This window comes from Myodes glareolus, chromosome 13, assembly GCF_982192425.1.
Source record: "Myodes glareolus chromosome 13, mMyoGla1.1, whole genome shotgun sequence".
Taxonomy (NCBI): domain Eukaryota; kingdom Metazoa; phylum Chordata; class Mammalia; order Rodentia; family Cricetidae; genus Myodes; species Myodes glareolus.
The window spans coordinates 50912486-50933778 of NC_142038.1; the positions used below are offsets into that span (position 1 = coordinate 50912486).

Sequence of the window (21293 nt, forward strand, 5' to 3'; positions counted from 1 at the left end):
ATTGACTCCACAAACTTCTCACTTTCAGTACTAACTAGACAGCAAGGCATTTATGACTTTATTTTTATTTTTTAATTTTGTTTTTTTGTTTTTTGAGACAGGGTTTCTCTGTGTAGCTTTGGTACCTGTCCTGGAACTAGCTCTTGTAGACCAGGCTGACCTTGAACTCACAGAACTCTACCTGCCTCTGCCTGGCAAGTGCTGGGATTAAAGGCATGCGCCACCGCTACCTGGCTCTTTTTTTATTTTTTAAAAAAATGCAAAAACCAAGTTTCCAACCAAGTTCCTTTGTTTTCACTTGGAATCCTGGGCCATGTGATGGTTTTAGTGCTTCGCCATTGAAATTTCATACATGGCTGATTATTTCTTCATGGAGTTCATTTGCATTCTCAGCATTTACAAAAATGTTCATTTTAAAATAGTTTTTGGTTGTTTAAGATATAAGTGTAAAAGAGCCTAGTTAATAGTGAACTCTGTATGATCCCTGTGTCCTAGTGTCATAAGTGGAATGTACTTTCAGGGTCACCTGGTGTAGCCTTCAGAAGTAGTGTAGGCATCGGTCCCACAGCGCCCACATGTGTTCTCGTTCTGATCACATGTTCCCTGCATCACTATTCCCAGTGCCTTAGTGTGCATGTGCTGTGTTCTAGTTGCTAAAATTTGTCCAAATAGAAACTTTGGTTTATTTCATATCCTCAGTAGAAAGATTTTTGGTCTGAGGAGAATTTAGATGTAAACAGTTCAAACAAACTGTTCTTTTTAACTAGATAATTCTACTATTTATCTATCTGTAGAATACACATTACAGATACTTTATATATGCTCATCCCTTTGATTGGCTCTATTCCCTGATGGTGAGCCTTCATTTTGCGGCTCAGTTTTCCCTTCAATAACTCCATGTGCATCGCAGTGAACCCAGAGGTGGGGTTCCTGCATCTTGGTTCAGTTGTTCTCTTCTCACGGATCTGAGTCTTGTTGTTCCTCTTGTAGTGTTTGTGCCCACAGCAGTCATTCTGTTGAAGCTTCAGAGGATTATTGACCTCAGCCTTGGCTGCTATACACTTTATATGTCCAGTCATAAATACAGACTCCTGGCTTCCTGTGCCTCAGGTCTTTTTCCGGGCTACCTAGAGGCTTGTTTCTTTTGACAAATTCATGTTAGTGGGCAGCTCCCTGGTGGTGTGACCACGTGGTAAGGAGGAGTTAGTGGACTTCCACTCACTCTCATTCTCCCTCGGTCAGTTCTGTTCTTACAGTACAGGGGATCGCCAACTTCAAGCTACAGACAGATACTGACCAATCTGGTGCAGTCTGGGAGGTAGAGGCAGGGGAAATCAGAAGTTGACGGTCTTCCTTTGTTATGTAGTTCCAGGCCAGCCAGGGCTCCATGAGAACCTGAGACAGACAGACAGAAAGGTGATGTCCAGGAAAAGCCAGAGTGTTCATTCCTCAGTGAGGAGAAGGCTCCGCCTGCTTTAGTGAGCACATCTGTGGCAGAATGGTATCTTCCTCCATAGTTTAGTGGTAACTTAAGTCAGAGATGTTCATATGATGGTTTAAAAGTAGTTTGTAATGGGGCTGGAGAGACGACTCAGCAAAGGGGGTGCTCATTGTTCTTGCAGTGGCTGTAGTTGGGTTCCTAGCCCCCTCGTCAGGTGGCTCACAGCCTGGTGTGTGTGTGTGTGTGTGTGTGTGTGCGTGCGTGTGTGCGTGTGTGCATGCGCGCGCACACACACTCTCGCTTGCACCCATGCACACTGAAGTACACAGGCAGAGGTCAGTAGATGAGGGAAGTTAGGTCTCTTCCATGTGGGATTTGGGGTTGAAGTCAGGCGTAAGCAGCAAGTGCCTTTAACCACTGCCAGCTAGTCCTAACTTTTTTTTGTAAAACAATTTATTCACTTCAGCTTTGTTTTGTGTTTGAGATGGGAGTCTCTGTAGCCCTGGCCCTTATGAACTTGCTAAGTAACCAAAACTGTCCTTGACCGCCTGGTCCTTCTGTCTCAGCTTCCCAAGTGCTGGGATTACAGAGACATGCCACCACACCCAACTTCTGCTTTTGTTTTTAAGAAAATAGATGTGAGCGTGGAACAGTATTCCAGTTCAGGAAACCTTATCAGTTTCCACTGGTGTTTTATACTGCAATACTATTTTTATATGTGACTCCAAAGGTTCAAATTGTGTGATGCTGCAACGATGTGGAAAATGATTCTTTCTTATGGAGGGAGGAAGTGGTGACTTCGTTGTTGTTTTTTGCTGGTAGTGTTTGATAATCCCTCTCCCTTTAGCTATTCTAGGCCTGTTTAGTTGTCAGGCGTCGTCCACTAAATTGCTAAAATAGCAAAGGGGAGAGAGGCCTTTGCCGATGAGCTACATAGGATGGTGCTCAGTTTAGTTCCTGAGGAGGAAGGCAAAAGCAACCTGGTACCATTCCCATTGGGTGTCTGTTTAAAATACTGATAAGACCATTGAGCGCTCCCTTTTCTCAAACCCCATAGGGCTGTGTACTCCCATCCATTTACAGCGAAGAGCCAGAGCCAGGGGCTCAGAAAGCTTGCTGTGACTCCGTCTGTGCTGGAGATGAACGTGCATGTGTGGTCTTGTGCTTCTGGCTTTTGACAGTGGGGCTGTACTGCGAGCGTGTGTGTGTGTGTGTGTGTGTGTGTGTGAAGAGAAGGCAGGCAAGCGAGGGCTGGTGGTTTGAATGGGAAGTTGATGTGTGAGAAGGAAGTGGACTCAGTCAGGTGTTTGAGTCAGGTTGATTAAAAAAGTTAACCACACGTGACTCCAATACACCTTCCTGCATTTAATTTAAAACTTGAAACATTATTTATTTTGTATATATTTGTGTGTGATCATGCACAGGCTCCTGTTCTGTCCTTCTACCATGTATGTCCTGGGGACCAAAAACCAGGCCTTGCCGCAGGCGCCCTGACTCGCTGAGCCATCTTGCTGGCCCTTCCTATATTTGATTTTTTTGTTTTGTTTTGTTTTTCAGCAGATTTTTAAAATTAACCAATTAATCTTAAACCCTGGCCACAGTTTCCCCTCCCTCTTCTCCACCCAGTGTGTTTGGGGGGTTGGCGAGGGGCCCCCATCCACTCCTCCTTTTCTCTCTAGAAAAGGACAGGCCTCCCATGGCAGCACGACTAAGCACCTCCCCATGTGCTAAGACTGGGCAAGGCGACCCCGGGTGAAGAATGGGTCCCGAAAGCCAGCCAGAGAGTCAGAGACAGCCACATGGAAAGCTGGACCTGGGTTTGTCTGGATCTCTGGTCTCCGTTTCTCTTAATCAAAATAACACTGTAAAGGAGACCCAGCAGTCTGTGTGTTTGTGAAGCTGTTGAAGGGTCCCCGCATGTCTCCTGTCCCCCTCTGTGTGTCTATCACAGAGAAAGGTGAATTGGGTGAAAACCAGGAAGACTTTGTTAGGCTTCTGGTGTTCTGCAGTTTTTTGTTTTTTTTTTTTACTTGACTGACTGAGGACTTGCTTGGGTTTTCATAGTCTAGGTTGCTAAAGTCTCATCTGAAATCCTTTCTTTGCGTAATTCCTGTTTTGATTTGGAGTGGGATAGTGTCTGAATCTGACCATTTTAATACGAGAGCCAAAAAATGGATTGTTTTCGTTGCAGATTTTTTGGACAGAAGGCTTAAGCGTGTCTGAGGGAAGTCTGGTGTTCACATGAAGCTTGGATACTGCAGGCTTTGGGAGTGCTTGCTTTACCACCCTCCCCCCCTCCCAACCCTCCCCCCCAACTCTTCCCTCCCCCCCCCATCGTTATTTTTTGAGACAGTTTCACTATGTAGCCCTGACTGTCCTGGAACTCACTGTGTAGACCAGGCTGGCCTCTGAGATCCGCCTGCCTCTGCCTTCTGATTGCCAGGACTAAAGGTGCGCATCAGCACGCCCGGCTTTTACTCATCTCTTACATCCCCTGCTGGCCTCAGTGGGTAGTTTGATGGAGGCTTCTGTGCCATCCAGGTGGTAGGTTCTGCCGTCTTGGACTGTGGTGGTGGATAAATATGAAGGCAGAGAAAAGATGATTGTGTCTAAGCATGAAAGAGAGGAGTCAGGCAAGGCTGGGATTTTGTCCTGTGTTCCTGGAATCATCTCTCCCTCCTGCACTTTACATTCATTCTCCTGTTGGAGAGGGTCTGGGACAGGTTCACAAGATGGAGACATTCTCCAACCTTTAAGATGTGGTGGAAATTTTTGGTTTTGTTTTGTGTTTTGAAGCAGGGTCTTGGGTAGCCTAAACTGGCCTACAGACTCACTGTGTAACTGAGGAAGACTTGAACTCCTGATCCGTCAGTCTCCACCTCCTGGGATTATAGGCATGTGGTACAATGCCAGCTGTTAAACTGGAACTTTGCACACACAGATCTAAGCTCTTTGGGGAAAGTGTCACTAATTGACTGGATAGAGCAGGCAATAAATAACACAGTGCCATTAGGTTAGAGCTGGCTGTCACCTCCCCACAGCGAGAGGGGCTGAGGTGGAGGGATTTGAATCACAGCTGGTGTGGGCAGTGCCCTGTCAGAGTGGAAAGGTCTAGGGGAAGGGAACTGAAAGGACATGGCTGGCATTACTTTCACTTGCTTGGTCTGAGTTCTACTTCTGAGTGAGTAGCTGTTCCTGGTGCCAGTGACTCATTCGCTGTGGTTTGCATACACTGTTCCGTGTGCCCTGGGCTCCCAGAGGTGATCCGCTGTAGACAGTCCACGTGTTCATAGGAACAGATGTTGCTAACCTCTGTACACCAGTGTTTCCTAGTCAGTCTTGAAGTTTCCAAACTAATTTTAAAAATACTAAGCCTTGCACTTGAGTAATTTATTATTTACTTATGGTATGAGCCTGACACCTGGATTTTGTTTGTGTTTTTTTCCTTTTTGATTTTTTTGAGCCAGTGTCTCAACTAGATAGCCCTAAGTGTCCTGGAACTCACTGTGTAGACCAGTCCCGAACTCACAAAGATCCACCAGCCTCTACCTCCCAAGTGTGGGATTAAAGGCGTGTGTCACTGTACCTGTGTACTGATCATGTGTATTGCCATCAAATGTTTGTAAAAGTTTTTTTAATTGGAAAAGAATCAGAACATATAGATATGCAAAATTTAAACAATGTTTGGGACTGGGATGTAACTCAGTTCTGTGTTTGGTCAGCAGTGCCTTGTAGACCAGGCGTGGGACACAGCCTTGCAATCCCAGCACTCAAGAGGAAGGTCAGAAATAGTGATTTTGAGAGGAGCATGGGTTATGTGAGACCCTGTCTCACAAGCAGACCTGTACTCATCACCCAGAGCTAACTAATGGAAGCTTGATTGTTTCCCTTTGGCAATATGGAGAGTGAACCCTGGACCTTGCACATGCTAGGCAAGCCCTCTGCCACGAAGCTGTAATTTTGGTTTTTACAGAAATCAAAGCTAGATGCAGAAGCACACACCTTTCAGTGCTCCAGAGGGGGAGGCAGATCTCTCTGTTGCGTTCGAGACCCGCCTGGTCTACATAGTGAATTCCAGGCCAGTCAGGATTACGTAGTGAGAGAACAAAATGACCTAAAAAGAAACCCCAACAGCCCCCTCCACACACACCAGCCCACCACCATTGCCGCCACTCCCTCCACCACCACACAACACCGATGAGACTGGAGTCTGAAAAGCTCTCTCCCCAGCGGTATAGCCTCATTGTTGTTAGCCAGAAGCAGCTACTGTCAGGAAGGAGCCCCTACAGCCCCTCCTAGTTTATTTGTTTGTTTGAGTGGCCAGGAAGCACTTTTGTTGGCTGTGTTCATGCTGTAGATACATGATGGACGAGATGCCATTCAGATCTCTTAGCGACTTTTTTTTCACTCAGTAGCGGGTTTTAAGACCCTGTCTACATAAGATGTAGCTTGTTGATATTAAACTGTTGTAGTAAATTCCACAGGAAAAAGTAACTTTCTATATTTTGTTTTAAGAATCTACTGTTGAAACTATAGTTTGACTCACTTAAGTGTGCCATGGGGCCCTGAGACTGCTCCAAGAAGCATAAACTCTAGGGCTGGCTGCTGGATTGGAGGATGTAGGTGTGGTATCTGGTGCTCTGATTTCTTAACAGCCATGGAGAATGGAGAAAACCATCTCGTGAATTGGTGTCCTTTGCCCATAGTTGGGAAATAAAGATCACATGTGCTTTGCAGGGCTAGGACCAATTCAGAGAAAGAGAGGACAACAGAGTAGGAAGCCAGAATCCTGCCACCAGACCCCAACTCACACTCATGCCGTCATTCCCTTTGGCTCTAAAGAAATGAAAATTATTTCAAACATTTCTCTGTCTCTGTCTCTGTCTCTGTCTCTCTCTCTCTCTCTCTCTCTCTCTCTCTCCCTGTGTGTGTATCTTGGTTCTCTCCCGCTCTGGGTTCCAGAGATTTGTCGCAGGCACCTTTCTTTACTCTGAGTCCTCTTACTAACCCGAGAAGTGGGATTCTTATGGAATGCTTGAATGTTCTAGGATTTTTGATCTTTTTATAAAATGATAATTCTCTTAAAACATCAGCTCTGAGTAGAGATTATGAGAGTTTCTCCGTAGCCTGGCATCTAGGGGTTGAAGAAAGGGCAAAATGAAACCACCCCTTGAATCATGCTTACATAGAGAATTGTGCCAAGGACGCTTTTATTACTCCCAAGTCATTATAAATTTAATTGGTATTATGTCAGCTACTTAGATCAGAGCTAATAGCATATGAAACTGCAGTCTGTTTACACCAGTTCCATGGTAGCATGGGTGGGTGTGGAGTTGGGGACAAATGACAACTGTGACGTTTGGTCCATGAATGATTTCATCATGGTCTGAACTCTGTATCAATTACCCTGGACGGAGAAGTGGGTGATGTGGACCTGGTCTTTCTGTCAGAGCACTTGGCTGGGAACAAGGTCCTGGATGCTTGTCTAGCTCAGAAGTTTAGTTTAGAGACAGCAGTGTTTCCTGGGGTGATACAGACAGGTATAAGTGAGCCTCCTTCCCTTTCCATTTGATGAAGCAAAAGCCAAGGTTTTTGGAAAGCTTTATAAATAGCCCTTTGATATCGGAGTCGATTTGTAGTCTCAGTTCTGCCCTCTGTTGACCCACACAGATCAGCCAGGCGGTGCCTGTGACTCATGCATCTGTGCCTGCCGTGGCTTTGAGCTTGTTTTCACCGTTTCCAGGTCCTTTTATGGGCTTCCGGTGGCCATATCTCTATTTTTTCAGTTGTATAAATATGTTAACTCAATTGGGGAGTAGTAATGTGATCACATGGAAGTTTCCTTGCCTTTGCTTGCTCATTGCCTCTCTGAGTTCCCTATTAATCCATTGGTCTAAATGCTTAGAGTTTCTGCTTACAGCATTAGAGTTAATTTTCAGAGATCAGCACATAGGTTTGTCTTCCCTGGCCACTGTGTGCGTGGTTCCCTTAAATTTCTGGGTGTCTGTGGATTGCTTGGGGGTACAACTGGGTGGCATCTGCTAGGTGCTCCTTCTCTGCTGCAGCTGTTCCAGACAGAGGCTGCAGCACAGGGCCTCACCTGTGTGCTGCATCGGTTTGAGATAAACTGCTGCTGAACTAAAGCTGTCGCATAACCATCACTCCCGTGATTCCAGAGTCTTCCCAAAGGAATCCAGCTTGCATACTGGTTACAGTTTTCTCCCATTGAGTCTCCACGTGGCAGCCATTCATTTGTTTTTTTGTTTCTAGATTGCCTGACTTTCTTTAGAAATTTCATTATACTTTTATTTATTCATTAATGTGCACACATGTGTGAATTATGTGTAGGAATACTTGTGCCATAGCATCTGTATGGAGTAAGAGGACAGCTTTGGGAGTCTGTTCTCTCCTGTTGTGTGGGTTCCAGGAATTAAATACAGGCTGTGGTGGGGCTTGGCACCAGCCACCTTTACCTGCAAGTTGTCGCCATGGTCCTAGATTGATTGTTTTTGTTATTTGTATAACATAGCTTTTGGGGGTTAGCGTAATTATTTTCAGGGTTTATCTGTGATATAGCATTTACCAATACTTCCCCCATCATTTTGTCTGCATAGTAATCCACAGTATGAATATTCCATAATGTCTTACATTCACGGGCATGCACAGTTTCTGCCTTAGCTAAGGAAAGCCTGCAGCAAGCCTTCTCAGATTGCTTTTGAACACCTGGGTTTCTTTCTCTTGGTACTCACCTTCCTGTGAAAGCTGTCAAGTCACATGACTTAATGTCTTAACTTCTCCCCAGCTGTCGCCTGTGGTATCTGCACCCCTTATGCTCTTGCCATCAACACACAAGGTTCCAGTTTCTCTGTATCCTTACCAACACTTGTTATTTTGAAGATAGTGGCCCCAGTGAATATAAAATAGTCTCTCATTGTGATACTAGATGCTTGTGGTATTTGCAATTTTGTAACAAATAACGATATCGAATTATTTTTTTCATTTTTTTCATGTGCTGATTGACCATTAATATGTCATTTTAAAAAGAAAATTCTGTTTTCACATTCTTCGATTTAATTTAATTTTTAAATTTTGTTTATTATGTATGGAGGTGTGTATGTGTTGTGTGGAGGCCAGGGGACAATTTCCATTGTGTAAGCCGGGATTGAATTTAGATCATCTGGTTTGGCAACAAGTTAGTTAGAGCACTACCCACAGAGCCGGCTCTCCACTCCCTTTGCTTGTTTTTGCTTTTGTTTTTTTAATTGCTCTTTTTGCTATTGAGTTGTTAGAAAACAGCAGTTCTTGATTTAGTTGGAGCAGAGAGCCTGGCCACAAGTTCACACACCTGCGGGAGTCCTGTCCCCAACTGAGCTGAGTCAGTCACACCCCCGCCTCCAAGAATGTGAGGTGTTGGCTCCTGCTTCCTCTCCCAGCCCTGGCACACCCTGTCCGCTGTGCTTTACTGGGCCTTCAGGCCAGGCTCTGCCGTGAACACTTGATTTCTGGCTCCTGCTAAGACGGCAGGGTTCACCCGGGCAGTCACCGCTTTTGTCTTACTGCTGCTGGAGTGTGAGAGTCCCCCAGCTCCTTTTACTGAGATCTTTGTTTCCTTCTTTTTAAAAACCTTAAAGCAATTGCTGTGCGTATGTGTCTATATGTGTGTGTCATGTATGTGTCTGTATGTGTGTGTCATGTATGTGTCTGTATGTGTGTGTCATGTATGTGTCTGTATGTGTGTGTCATGTATGTGTCTGTATGTGTGTGTCATGTATGTGTCTGTATGTGTGTGTCATGTATGTGTCTGTATGTGTGTGTCTGTATGTGTGTGTCATGTATGTGTCTGTATGTGTGTGTCATGTATGTGTAGGTGCCCAGGGAGGCGAGAAAAGAGCATCTGAGCCTCTGGGGCTGGAGTCACCGTAGTCACCAGACGGTGTGGGTGCTGGGAACTGAATTGAGTCCTCTGGAAAGACAGAAAGCACTCCTAATTGCTGAGCCATCTGTCTAACCCTATGAACCGTTTCTTAATCTTAGAAAAGCAAATATAATATATATTAATAAAATCCTTGATTTTCTTTTAAAAGTGTGTCTCCATATTCTTTATTATATGCCAAACCCTTGTATTTTTCTCCTGGAAAGAGACCTGTGGTGTGTAGGTTGTAACGTTTGTCAGCTGAGACGGGGAATCCTGCGAGTTTCTGTGAGGATACTGGCAGTTCTCTGTGCTGCCTTTTGCTGATCTCCAAGTACTTAATGGGATTCTCAGCCCTGGCCTTGGATGGTCTCTGAGGACCTCTTCTTGGCTGCTGTTTTTCCTGAGCAAGCACTTCTGGCCTTCTCGGCACTTCTCGGCCTGGCTGTGAGCGTGCTTCCACAGCAGTCCTGGGTCTGACAAGGCCCAGGGCCTCTCAGGAAAACATTTGACAACTAAAATATTGCCTCATCTCTTTCATGAATCTTAGGGGTCTGGCCTCAAAGGAGAAGATATTCTAGAATCTATATAGCACCCTTCTTTCCCACACAGCCCATCTTCCCTCCTCCCCTCCTCCTTCCTCCTATGTGTAACCCTGGCTGGCCTGACACTTGCTAACCTGTCCCAGCCTCCCAGCGTGCTGGAGTTACAGGTGTGTGTGTGTGTGTGTGTGTGTGTGTGTGTGTCCGTCCGTGTCCCTGTTCGTCCCTACCAGGCACCGCTGGTGACATTGTCGCTGCTCCTGTCAGATCTCATGTCTTCCTCTGCCGCTTTCCTCTTGTTTTTTCTCCTCTTTAGCCTCTTAGTTCCTCATCTACCTCTAGTCAGAAAATGTTGAATTTCTTTAAGGTTACTCTTTTATACTCTATAGTGTCATCCTTTCTCATGACTTCAAATGTCACTCATATCTTAGTTTGCAGGAATGGGTTCTCTCTTCCGTCATGTGAGTCTTGGAAATCAAACCCAGGTGGTCATGGTGGCAGGCACCCTTACCTACGGAACCATCCTACTGCCCATACATCTATAAATGTGTGTGTGAGAGAGATTTCGTTTTTGTGTTTTGGTGGTCCTGGGAACCGTATCCAGGGCTCCTTATGTTTTAGGTGTGCACTATGTTCTGAACTACATTACACCCTCAACCTCCCAAGTTATACTCCCAACTTTCCGTTTTTTGAGACAGGGTCTGATGTATCTTGCTAGCTGGGAGTCACTATGTAGCTCAGGCTGGTTTCAGACTCACAAAGCTCTCTCACCTTTGCCTCCTGAGTGCTGGCGTTAAAGGTGTGCATCACTTTTTTATGTTTTGTTTATGTGTGTGCAGGCACTTATGTGCCCATGGGGCCAGAAGTCAACTTTGGGTGGCATTCCTTGTATTTTGGACAGGGTCTCTCACAGACCTGGAGCTCACCAGGTAGATAGGTTGGCTGGCTTGTAAGCAAGCCCCAGGGGTCCACCTGCTCAGCCTCCAGCTTTGGGGGGGTGCCGCTGCCCGTGGTCCGGCCCACGGTGCGTGGATTGGACTTTGGTTCTCAGACTTGCGCAGCGAGCAGTTGATCAGCCACACTGTCTCCCCGCCCCGAACGGACGTCTCTGGCCGGCTTCAGGTCCAGTCTGGTTTTCACCTTACATCTACCTTGAGCATGTTATAGGTGCCTTATACACAGTATGTTGAAAATAAAATTTGTAATCTTTCCTTGCAATCCTGGTCCTGGATTCCTAAACTCAGTAAAAGGTGATACCAGCCAGCCAGCATGTAAGTCCAAGCAAGGTGGGTTGTCTGGAGAACATTCCCGTCCCGTCCTATCTCCCAGCATCTGATACCTCATGCAGGTTACAGTGAAGGTTTGGGTGAAATTCTGTTGTTACTCTTCCTCACAATATTCCTTAAAATCTCTCTATTTTTCTTTTTTTAAACTTTATTTTATTGATTTTTATTGTGCTTCACATTTTTCTCTGCTTCCCCCTTGCCTCTCCCCTCCCAAAATCTGTCTCTCTCTCTTTTATATTCACTGTTCACTGTCACCACTAGGATACTGTCCCTTTTTTGTTTGTTTTTTGAGACAGGGTTTCTCTGTGTAGCCCCAGCTACTCTAGAATTCCTCTATAGATCAGGCTGGACTTGAACTCAGACAGAGATCCTCCTGCCTCTGCCTCTTGAGTTGCTGGGATTAAGGTGAGCACCACCCCTGCCTGACTTGGGGGAGGGTGCGGGTAAGACACTGTCTTTTAAAGAGTGCTGCAGCGCCCTGGTAAATTCCCACACTTAAAATGTGCGCTCTGTAATCCTGTATTTCACAGCATCTCTCAACCATAGAACTCAGACAACTAACTGTATCTGCACATCACAGGCAACTGGCCCAGGATGCTTAGCCGTGACAGCAGCTTCGCTGGGGACAAAGAGACACTGTCTTGAGCACACCTGTTACCTGTTCATGACTCATAGGCCCTTCTGAGGGAAGCTGTGTTTTCATTCTGAGCTTCAATCAGAAGGAGATTCTGTGAAAAGATTTGACTTTTCTTAGCAGAGTTTAAAACCTTGTGGCTTTATTTTGCATTTAAGATAAATACTGGAACTTTGGTGGCTTAAGTTCCTGTATAATTAGTTGGGCATCGTGATCTATGCCTTTAATCCCAGCACCCTGGAGACAGAGACAAGTAGATCCGAGTTCCAGGGTAGCAGGCTACATAGTGAGTTCTGGTGTAGTTAGAGCTATGTACATAGACCATGACTCAAAAAACAAACAAACAAACAAGAATACCCTGAAGCAATTACTTGTATTTGTTCTGTTATTAAGTAAAACTCGAGTGAGTTGGATATTAGGGTAAAAACCTGATTGACGAAAGAAGCGACCAGTGGCGCTCGCTCGCTCTCTCTCTCTCTCTCTCTCTCTCTCTCTCTCTCTCTCTCTCTCTCTCTCCTTCCTTGGTCCAAAAAGGGCCTATGAATCATTCTAAGCCCCTCCCTACTACTTTCTGTGTCTTTCTTTTTGTCCTGGATCCTCCAAAACCTCTAAGGCTAATTCCGAAGGTCAACTAGTAGCTAACACTGCCCGCTGATTCAAAGTAAACTTTATTGGTAGTCTCAGGAGTGTCAGAGTGTAAACAAAATACCCCACAAGACTCTGTCTGATTTGACTGATTCTCACCTGCCCATCTCTGTGCTCCAGTTTTGTTGATACCCAGTTCTCTAAACACACCTGCTCTTGTCTATGCTCAGAAGCACCTCTGCAATAGCTTCGATTACCTCTGATGCTTCCTCCTGTGGACTGCTTTCCTTCAGAGCCCCATTACATTCTGCGTGGTTTTAAGTAAGAATGGCCCACATAGGCTCATATATTTGAATATTAGTCATCAGGGAGTGGTATTATGTGAGAAGGATTAGGAGGCATGGCCTTGTTACAGGAAGTGTGTCACTGGAGGTGGGCATTGCAATTTCAAAACCCACACCAGGTCAAGCATGTCTCTATCCCACCCCTCTTTAAAACATCTTTAAAATTCACTTTTATTTATTGTGTTTTGGAGAGTCATTATCAATACCAGGAGCTCACTGTTGCTTATGTAGGAGACTGATTTTGATTCCTACAGAAAGGAAGGGACAGTGTCTGTCTTCACAGTGGGGAGGGGTGCATCTCACACATGGGTTCATTAGATTCAGCAGCAGAAAGCATTGATCGTTAGATTTTCTTTCTTTTGGTGAACTGAGGGAGACTGGAGAATAGATTCAAGAAGACAGAGACAATGAGTATGAACTAGTTTTGTAGTGCAGACAGGCGGACATGCTGAGGACTTTAATAGGGTTTCTGGCCAATAAGTATCCATTGAGGGTCACGGTCTGTGGAACTGTCCTGCACATTGAAATGTTTCTTCCAGCAGTGCCTGGTCATTGCAGGCATGCGTCGGTGACTGCTTTAACACAGGTTAGCATCTTCTAGACAGATGCAACAGAGGGAGAAGGCAAAGGAGAAAAGGGGGGCAATAGGGTCGCTTTTTAAAGATCTATCTATTTATTTATTTATTTTATGTATGAGTGCTCCATATGCTTGTGCACCTTTAGGCCAAAAGAGGGCATCAGTTCCCACTGTAGATTATTGTGAGCCACCATGTGGTTGCTGGGAATTGATCTCGGGATTCTGGAGAGCCCCTGGTGTTCTTAACTGCTGAGCCATCTCTCCAGTCCCATTTTTTGTTTGTTTGTTTGTTTATTTGAGACAAGGTTTCTCTGTGTAATAGTCCTGGCTATCCTGGAACTCTATTCATAGACCAGACTGGCCTCAAACTCAGAGATCTGCCTGCTCCTGGGTGCTAGGATTAAAAGTGTGCACCATCACACCCAGCTTGGTTTTTTGTTTTGCTTTTTTTTTTTTGAAATTTTAAAATTCCTTTGCTGGTCTGTGGCACCTACGCTGGGTAGGCAGGGAAGGGACACGGCGGCACTGGACCGAGAGCAGCTGAAGACACTCTGCCAGAGCAGAGTCAGGCCTGGTGTCCGGGAGGACTTGAGGTGGAGGTCAGAGTTCAGCCTGGAGGGGCACAGTTACTGAAGGTGTGGAATCTAGTGGATGCCCAGAGCTGGGTGGAATATGGGGTGTCAGTGGGTTGTCATCTGCTTTCCAGTTGGAGTCACTTGATGATGCAACCTCTGTAAGCAGAAGGCAGAAGGCAGAGAGCCCCCCAGTGAACGGGACCTCATCCAGGCAGCTGGGAGTGGGGTGCTGTGAATGTCTGACACCAGGACATTTCTAGTTGAAAGAGTCGGGAAAGCAGTTCCATGAAGCGAGCTGAATGAAGGAGTGAGTGAATGGAAAGATGAGCTCATGGAAATGGTCGTGTTTGTGAGTTCTCATTGATTAAAGTCACTATGACTCCACCTGCTCTGCTCATTCCACCCTGTAAAGCTCCGTCTTTTTGAGGAGAGACGCTGGCAAATTCCAGCTGCTGAGCAGATCTGGGCCTCAGTCTGTTTTCCAAGGCCTGCTGTGCCGGCTAGTGAGACCACACCACTGACTCACACATTGTCGGTGGCCGCTTTCGTGCTACATTAACAGACATCCCCATACAACATAAACTATTTATTATCTGGCCTTTCATTGGAAAATTTTCCTGGCTCCTGATTTGGAACACTGGCTCTCAGGATTCAGCAGGTTTTGGAATCACCGGATGGCTGTAAAAACACAGCTTATCGGACTCAACCCAGGCTTTCTGATTCAGTGAGTCTTGATTGGGACCCAAGAATGTACATTTCTGACAAGTTCCCTGCTGATGCTCTGCTTCTGGGGTGGAACCACACGAGAAACCACTGCTCACCAGGTCCCTTCTCCCCCTAACCTTTGCTGAACCAGTGTCCCAGCCTGGATCAGTGCCGGCCAGTGGACAGGATTTCTGGGCTTTCATCCTCACTTTTAATCCAGAGTTGCCTGCTGCTGACTGGGTGAAGCCTGCTCATTGCCAGTGCTTTGGACAAGCTGCCTTCCTGGCCCTGCACTCCCTGTAAGCTTTCCTTCACCCTTGCCTCCCAGCTTTCTTGGAGCTTAAATGGAACTCTTAGGCAAGGCAGCAGTGTTGTAATAAGGCCGCTTGCTGGTTCCCGACTGCTCAGCCCCAGAATAATCGCACAGAAACTGTATTATTTAAATCACTGCTTGGCCCATTAGCTCTAGCTTCTTATTGGCTAACTCTTACATCTTAGTTTAACCCATCTCCATTAATCTGTGCCTCTCCACGAGGTCGTTGCCTATCAGCAAAGTTTTAGCACCTGTCTCCGACTGTGGCTTCATGGCTTCTCTCTGACTCTGCCTCCTTTCTCCCAACATTCAGTTTAAGTTTTCCCCGCCTACCTAAATTCTGCCCTATCAACAGGCCAAGACAGTTTCTTTATTCACCAATGGTATTCATAGCAGTAGAGGTCACATGACCTCGGGGGACCTAGGGTCTAGCCACTGGTTTGGAAGAAGAAAGTGGCCCCCCCCCTCCGTATTTATGCTCTGACGTGCTGGAGTAGTGTAGCAAGCGCGCTTTGTTGTGATGGTTGAGTTGGACAGGGAGCAGAGGATCCAGGTGGCTTGGGCTTTGACCCCAGATGGGAGCAGCATCAGCTTCTCTGCAGGAAGACCAGTCTGTGTCTACTGAACAAGTTCTGGGCTCCTTCCTGTCCTTCAGCAGAATGGCCTCCAAAGGCTGTTCCTACTGTAGTTTCTATAGAATGCAGGCACCGTACCCTGATAAGGTGCTTGTTCTCTTTGAGCTTGTCCCTCGGTGCTGTGGTTCTGCAGTCACCGTGGGACCGGCCTCTTCAGTGGGGGTTTACGAGTGGTCAGTACCTGACTCTTCTATCATATCCTGACTTTTCCTGTCTTTGTTACACTCTCTTCATCAGTTCATCAGACATCCTTGTTGTCCCAGAGATGCTCTCATTTTGCCTCCTAACTTCCTGTCCTGCCTGTTGTCTTCCTTCCTTTTTCTTCCTCTTCCCTTTGCTTTCCACATTGGCTTCCTGTCTGCCAAGATAGACCCCCTTACCTTTAGTATATCTTGGCCTTTTTCTAGCTTCATTATGGTGGGCACTGCCCCTTGGACCAGCTACATGTCTGATGACCGAGAGTGGTCAGAAGTCTGGGCTGTGCTCTGTGTGCCTGTTTGTGCATGTCCTCCAGTGTGAGAGTGATTGGAGGCCAGAGGTCAACATGGCGTCTTCATTAGCTGCTCTCCACCTTCTCCTTTGCAGCAGGGGCTCAGCGGATCTGGCCAGTGGGACCCAGGGGTATTCCTGTGTCTTTCTTTACCACAAGGATGACAGGCATGGACCACCACACTCAGCTTTATAAGTGTGTCCTGAGAATCCACACACCACCAATAGAGCCACCTCTACAACCCCATTTTTGTTACTTCTTTTTGTCTTCTTTCTTTTCTTTTTTAAAGTTACAATTGGGCGCTGGGTTCATAGGCATGAGCTGTCATACTGTTTTTTGGACTTTTAATCTGGGAGTCAAGGGACAGAGGAGGAGAAGATAGCCTTTGCCTTCACTTTTCAGAAGCTGGCGAGGGTCTAGAGAAGCTAGAAGCTGGGGTTCACTGTAAGGAGAAAGTAGATGGCCAGAATAGGTCAGACTCGGGGCAGAAGGCCTCTGAAGACATGGATCTCACAAAATATCTCAGGCAGACAAGACAGCCCTCCCTGCCTGTTATCTCTAGCCTCCCTAGCCTGGATAGGAAGCACAGGACTAGGCAGAGGCCTACTGTGGCACTGAGGAGAGAGGGCAATTTGAGAGGCATATTCAAGAGACACATGGAAACAGCTGAGGAGCAAAGGGGGGAGCTTATAGTAGTGATGTGGCGGTTCACACCTGTATTCCCATCATGAGCTCAAAGGCAGCCTGGGTTAAAAGAAACAAAAAACCAAAAAACAGGCTACCTTGTCTTTAAAAGAAAAAAAAAGACAAAACAAAACAAAAATCTTCTTTTTTAAACCCTAAGGCATGACAAACAGGAAGGGGAAAGTACAGATTTAGAAGAGAGTTGGGGATCGAGTTCCCGAAAGAGAGAAGCCTGGAGAATCACAGGGTGAGTTACCTTAGGAGTCCATCTGAAAGATTGTGTCATGTTGGGAAAGTTCTGAGTACTTGAACCTTGTCCTCTGATGAGACTGAAAAGCCAGCCTCAGACTGTCTCCCAGAAAAGGAACCTTGGATCTGTGAGCGAGAACTCCAGCAGTGTGACGTCCCTGGCCCTGCCAAGGCTGGCACCAGATACTGTAGTATCTTACAGACTCCAGAGTCTAGAACCTGGGGACTTGGAAAGGTTTGTTTTCTAGGCTACAGCAGTTGACTTGCTGAAGCCTAAGGGCCTGCCGTGTTTGTGAGGTCAAGGCTCTGATGTCCCTGTTGGCATCAGTGAAGATTTAGTTTTAAATCTATATATATCCAGGGGCAAAAGGTTAGGGACCGAAACCCAAACAGGAAAGGCATTGTGAAGGATGGTCACTTTCTGCCTTTGCTCCCTCTGGTACGTGTTCCCTGTTTGTTAAACTTGGAGGGAAAGAAGGAGCAGCGAGTGTGCCAGGGCTCCAAGACGTTCGCAGCAGGAGCTGCTGCACCAACCATTCTAGACTCTAGGGCCCAGGCACAGACAGAACCAAGTTTGCCCATTGGACAGTTCTTCCTCAGATAAGCTGACACTTGATAAAGGCCTGGAGAAGCTGGGTTTGGAAAGTCATTAGATCATGGGGGTGGAACCCTTTGAATGGGATTAGTGTCCTTATAAGAGACCAAGGAGCTCACTTGCACACTGCTAGGAGGAACTTTTGTCTGTGACCAGACAGTGCCAACCAGATCCTTCATCAGCCTTGGTCTTCACCCCAGCCTGCAGAACATTGGTATTTAAAAGCCGCCCAGGCTATGCTGTTTGGATTTATCAGCCCACAGACAAAGTAGCTTTGCTTTTTCCTCTATGGTGGGAAGCTATGGAAGAGAAGGCTTTGTTGGAAGGAAGACCCCAGCCACCGGGTAGAGATCAGGAGCAGAAGAAAGATACTTCAGAGGGACACTTCAGGAAGGTTCCAGATACTTCTGAGGCAGGGCTCATAGGTGTGGTGGACAGTGCCTGCGTTTGCAGTGTCAGAGCCAATTCAGGACTGGAGCTGACCTCCTGACCTTTCAGGAATAAACTTCAGTTGGGAAGCGGTTAGCTAAGTCTTGCTTCCTTTGTTTTCTTTATCCTCTCTTATGGTTTCATTTGTATTTTTGGTTGAGTTTCTTACAGTTGTTTTTGAGAGAAGTATGATCCCAGCATACAAATGTTTAGAAGCATTTCCCAGTTGATGTGGCTTTGCTTTTCCAGCTTGTAGGCAAATCAAGTCTCTACTTAGAGCACACAAGACGTTCTGCCTTTTTGTGTGGGACCTGTCTGCACATCACCTTCTTTCAAGGACATTAGCTGGATTTAGAATCCATAATGGGGTTGAATCTGAAGAGTTCGGGGTGTGTGTTCAGGAGTGTGTTCATGGGAGACAGGGCTGCAGGATACCTTTTGTGAGAGTTCACTTCCGAGCAGGTGCCATGGTCTAGGTTAGATGTCATTGGGCTTAGTTGTACTTGAGGCTGAGACAGGAACTATTGAGTTAGTGTTTGTTTTTCGAATTGCCCATTAAATTTATTTAAACTGGAGATTGAAGGGCTGGGTTTGATGCTGTGCACCTATATCAGCACTTGCAAGACAGAGGCAGGAAGACTACTATAAGTTCAGAGCAAGCCTAGGCTGTATGCTGATAGCCCAGGTTACACAGGGAGATCCTGCTTCTAAAAATAAAATCTAGGGTGGTTGTAGTATATGCCTTTGATCCCAGCACTTGGGAGGCAGAGGCAGGTGGATCTTTGTGAGTTCAAGGCCAGCCTGGTCTACCGAGTGAGTTCCAGAACAGCCAGTGCTACACAGAGAAACCCTGTCTCAAAAAGGAAGTTTTTAAAAAAAAAGGAAGAAGAAGAAGAAACAACAAAAACAAAAACCAACCAGACAAGATTTAAAGAGAGAAAAGCTTATTTGCATTATCTTTTAAAAAAAGATGGTTGAAGGAAAAAATGCTATGAGATAAAAACGTTTTAATGCTGAGGATTATGACCTGTATTTGTTCAGAAGCCTGGGAAGGACGAGGATGTTCAAAGTCATCTGTGACTTGGGTTTGTCGGAGCAAAGGCAACAGACCCAGGTCCCTAAGTGCTAGCTGTGGCAGGGAGAGTTCTGCTTTCTCCACCAGCCTGGTCTGTACTTCCTGTGAGGCTCGGCCCAAGGTGTCCAGGTGGTGTGTGGCACTGTGACTAGGTCTACGTGGGCACATTCTTCAGTCATGAGGCAGCAGTTATCAGTGCGCCTGTAACACTCAAAAGTGAACTCTAAGGGTTGTTTATCAAGGGAAGTTCAATCCCCACTCTATCAGTGATAGGTTGTATCAGGGTTAGCAGTGTACTTAAGCAAAATTCCTTAGCAACAGTACACATTTGGGGCCGCTGAATTGTCATAGTCCTGATGGCTTTTATGGTGCTCCTGGTGTTGTAAGGAAGTGGGTGCAAGTTGGCAGATGGGAGATGAGTCAGGAGACTGGGGTTTGACTGGAAGGTCAGACTGGAGGCAAGCTCACACAGGAACTGGTACAGATTTGTGTCACTTCTGCAGAGCCTTTGAATGCATTGTTCCATAACTAACTGGCCAAGTGGGAGAAGTTTAAGGCAGAGACCTGCAGACCGTACATCAGAGGTTTGATGCAAATGACCACCTTGTAGAAATGCTCTTTCCTTGTCTTCAGTTTCCAAGCAAGCAAGGGCCTGTGGAGCAGGTCCCTGGAAGCGTGGTGATGTGTGGCTCACCTGCTGTCTGCCTTAGATTTTCCCTGGGTCATGTAGGCACTTTGGGTGAAGGCAGTGGTGGCACCAAACTCCAGTGGGGCTCCCTCAGTCATATGTACCTGGGAAGGGTGGTTCTGATTATCCTCTAATGGGCACTGTCATGTCTACTAAGTGGAAACACAGCCACAACTCTGTTCCCAGGACAGGAGACTGTGGCAAAGCCACCATACTTTTGGAATGAGCACGGGGCAAATAATGTACACACGTCATTTCCTTTGACTAATCTTTGTGGTCCTGGTCTGTCTTCTGAAAGTAGTTATGTCTCTTTGTTGAAGTTGAGATTTTTAATTTAGGACCCAGATGGGACAAGAGGTGAGCTTCCATAAGACTGCTTTACTAAATGATGTGTCATTGCTCTGGATCGTGGCGGCATCAGCTTCAGTAGGAAAGCAGATTGCACCCTGACTCATCTGCCTGCCGGAGCTGTGCAGTCGACTGCTCTGGGCTCGCCGCAGTGTATGCATGCTGTCTGCCCTACACACCAGGGGCTATGGATGCCTGGCTCAGGCCACGGAAAACCCTCAGAGGAGACAGCCCATTGTGGGGCAGGAGCTTTGTCCTGGAATTTTCTGGCCTTCATCTAGTGTAACCTCATGTACTTCATTCTGGGGGAAGGGTGCTATGGCCTGCCCTCTACAGGGCATTTGTGCTTCCTGTACCAGGCTAGGTCTTCCTGCTGCCTGAGGGGAGTGCTGTGGCAGCTGAGCTTCCCTGCCTTTTATTTGGCAGCATGCTGCTGGCATCACTGTCCGGGGAGGACATCATAACCTGTGGCTGTAATACCTACGCCTGCTCACTTTGGTCCTAACCCTTTTTTTCTCATATTACAGCAGAAAAAGTCCTACCTGGAGCGGAGTGTTAAGGAAGCCGAGGACAACATTCGAGAGATGCTGATGGCACGGAGGGCACAGTAGGAGCTGCTGGCAGTGTCCTCCCCTCCTGACCCCTGCTATCCTGTCAAGCAGGGGCTCTGCGGGGTTCTGGTCTCCCTCTGCCTCGCGGCCCTACGGTCTCTCCAACACCTTGAGCCCCCTTCAGGCCCCACCTGAATGTTGGCACCTGCCCAGGACACTGCTCTCCAGGGGCCAAGCCAGGAGCTCTCAACAGAGGGAAGTCTGGAGGGCAGACGGAGACGGCTGCCTAAGCCTGTCAGTAGACATTGGGTTAGATCAATAAAAAGCTGCGTCTTGCTCTGTGACATCTGCTTTTCTCCAGCTGAGGGAGAGAGTAAGTGTTTTCCTCAGCTCTTATCTCTTTCCTCTTCCCTTTCTGGTCCTTGCAGGTAGCTCATGGCCTCTATGTAGGGCACAGGAGGAAGAAGGGAGTTTATAGGTGAACAGAGCCACAGCTGGCCTCAAGATTTCTTCCTTGTTTTCTCCCCCAATTCCCAAACCAAGTTCAATAGCAAGTAGCATCTCCAAGGCTTTGTCTCTTGTCTGGCCATGGTGGGCCAGTGGTCCTGCTTTCTAGCACCTCCAAGGGGGCAGTG

General features: G+C 46.7%; 1 protein-coding gene across 1 annotated transcript in view; it reads left to right on the forward strand.

Annotated features, from left to right (window-relative positions):
* Positions 1-21002, forward strand: part of Pfdn1 (prefoldin subunit 1) — a 49269-nt gene extending 28267 nt beyond the window's left edge. The window contains exon 4 of the mRNA XM_048442412.3: positions 20635-21002. Coding sequence (XP_048298369.1) covers positions 20635-20718 — 84 coding nt within the window. The 3' untranslated portion in view covers positions 20719-21002. The remainder of the gene's footprint in view (positions 1-20634) is intronic.
* The last annotated feature ends 291 nt before the right edge of the window (positions 21003-21293 follow it).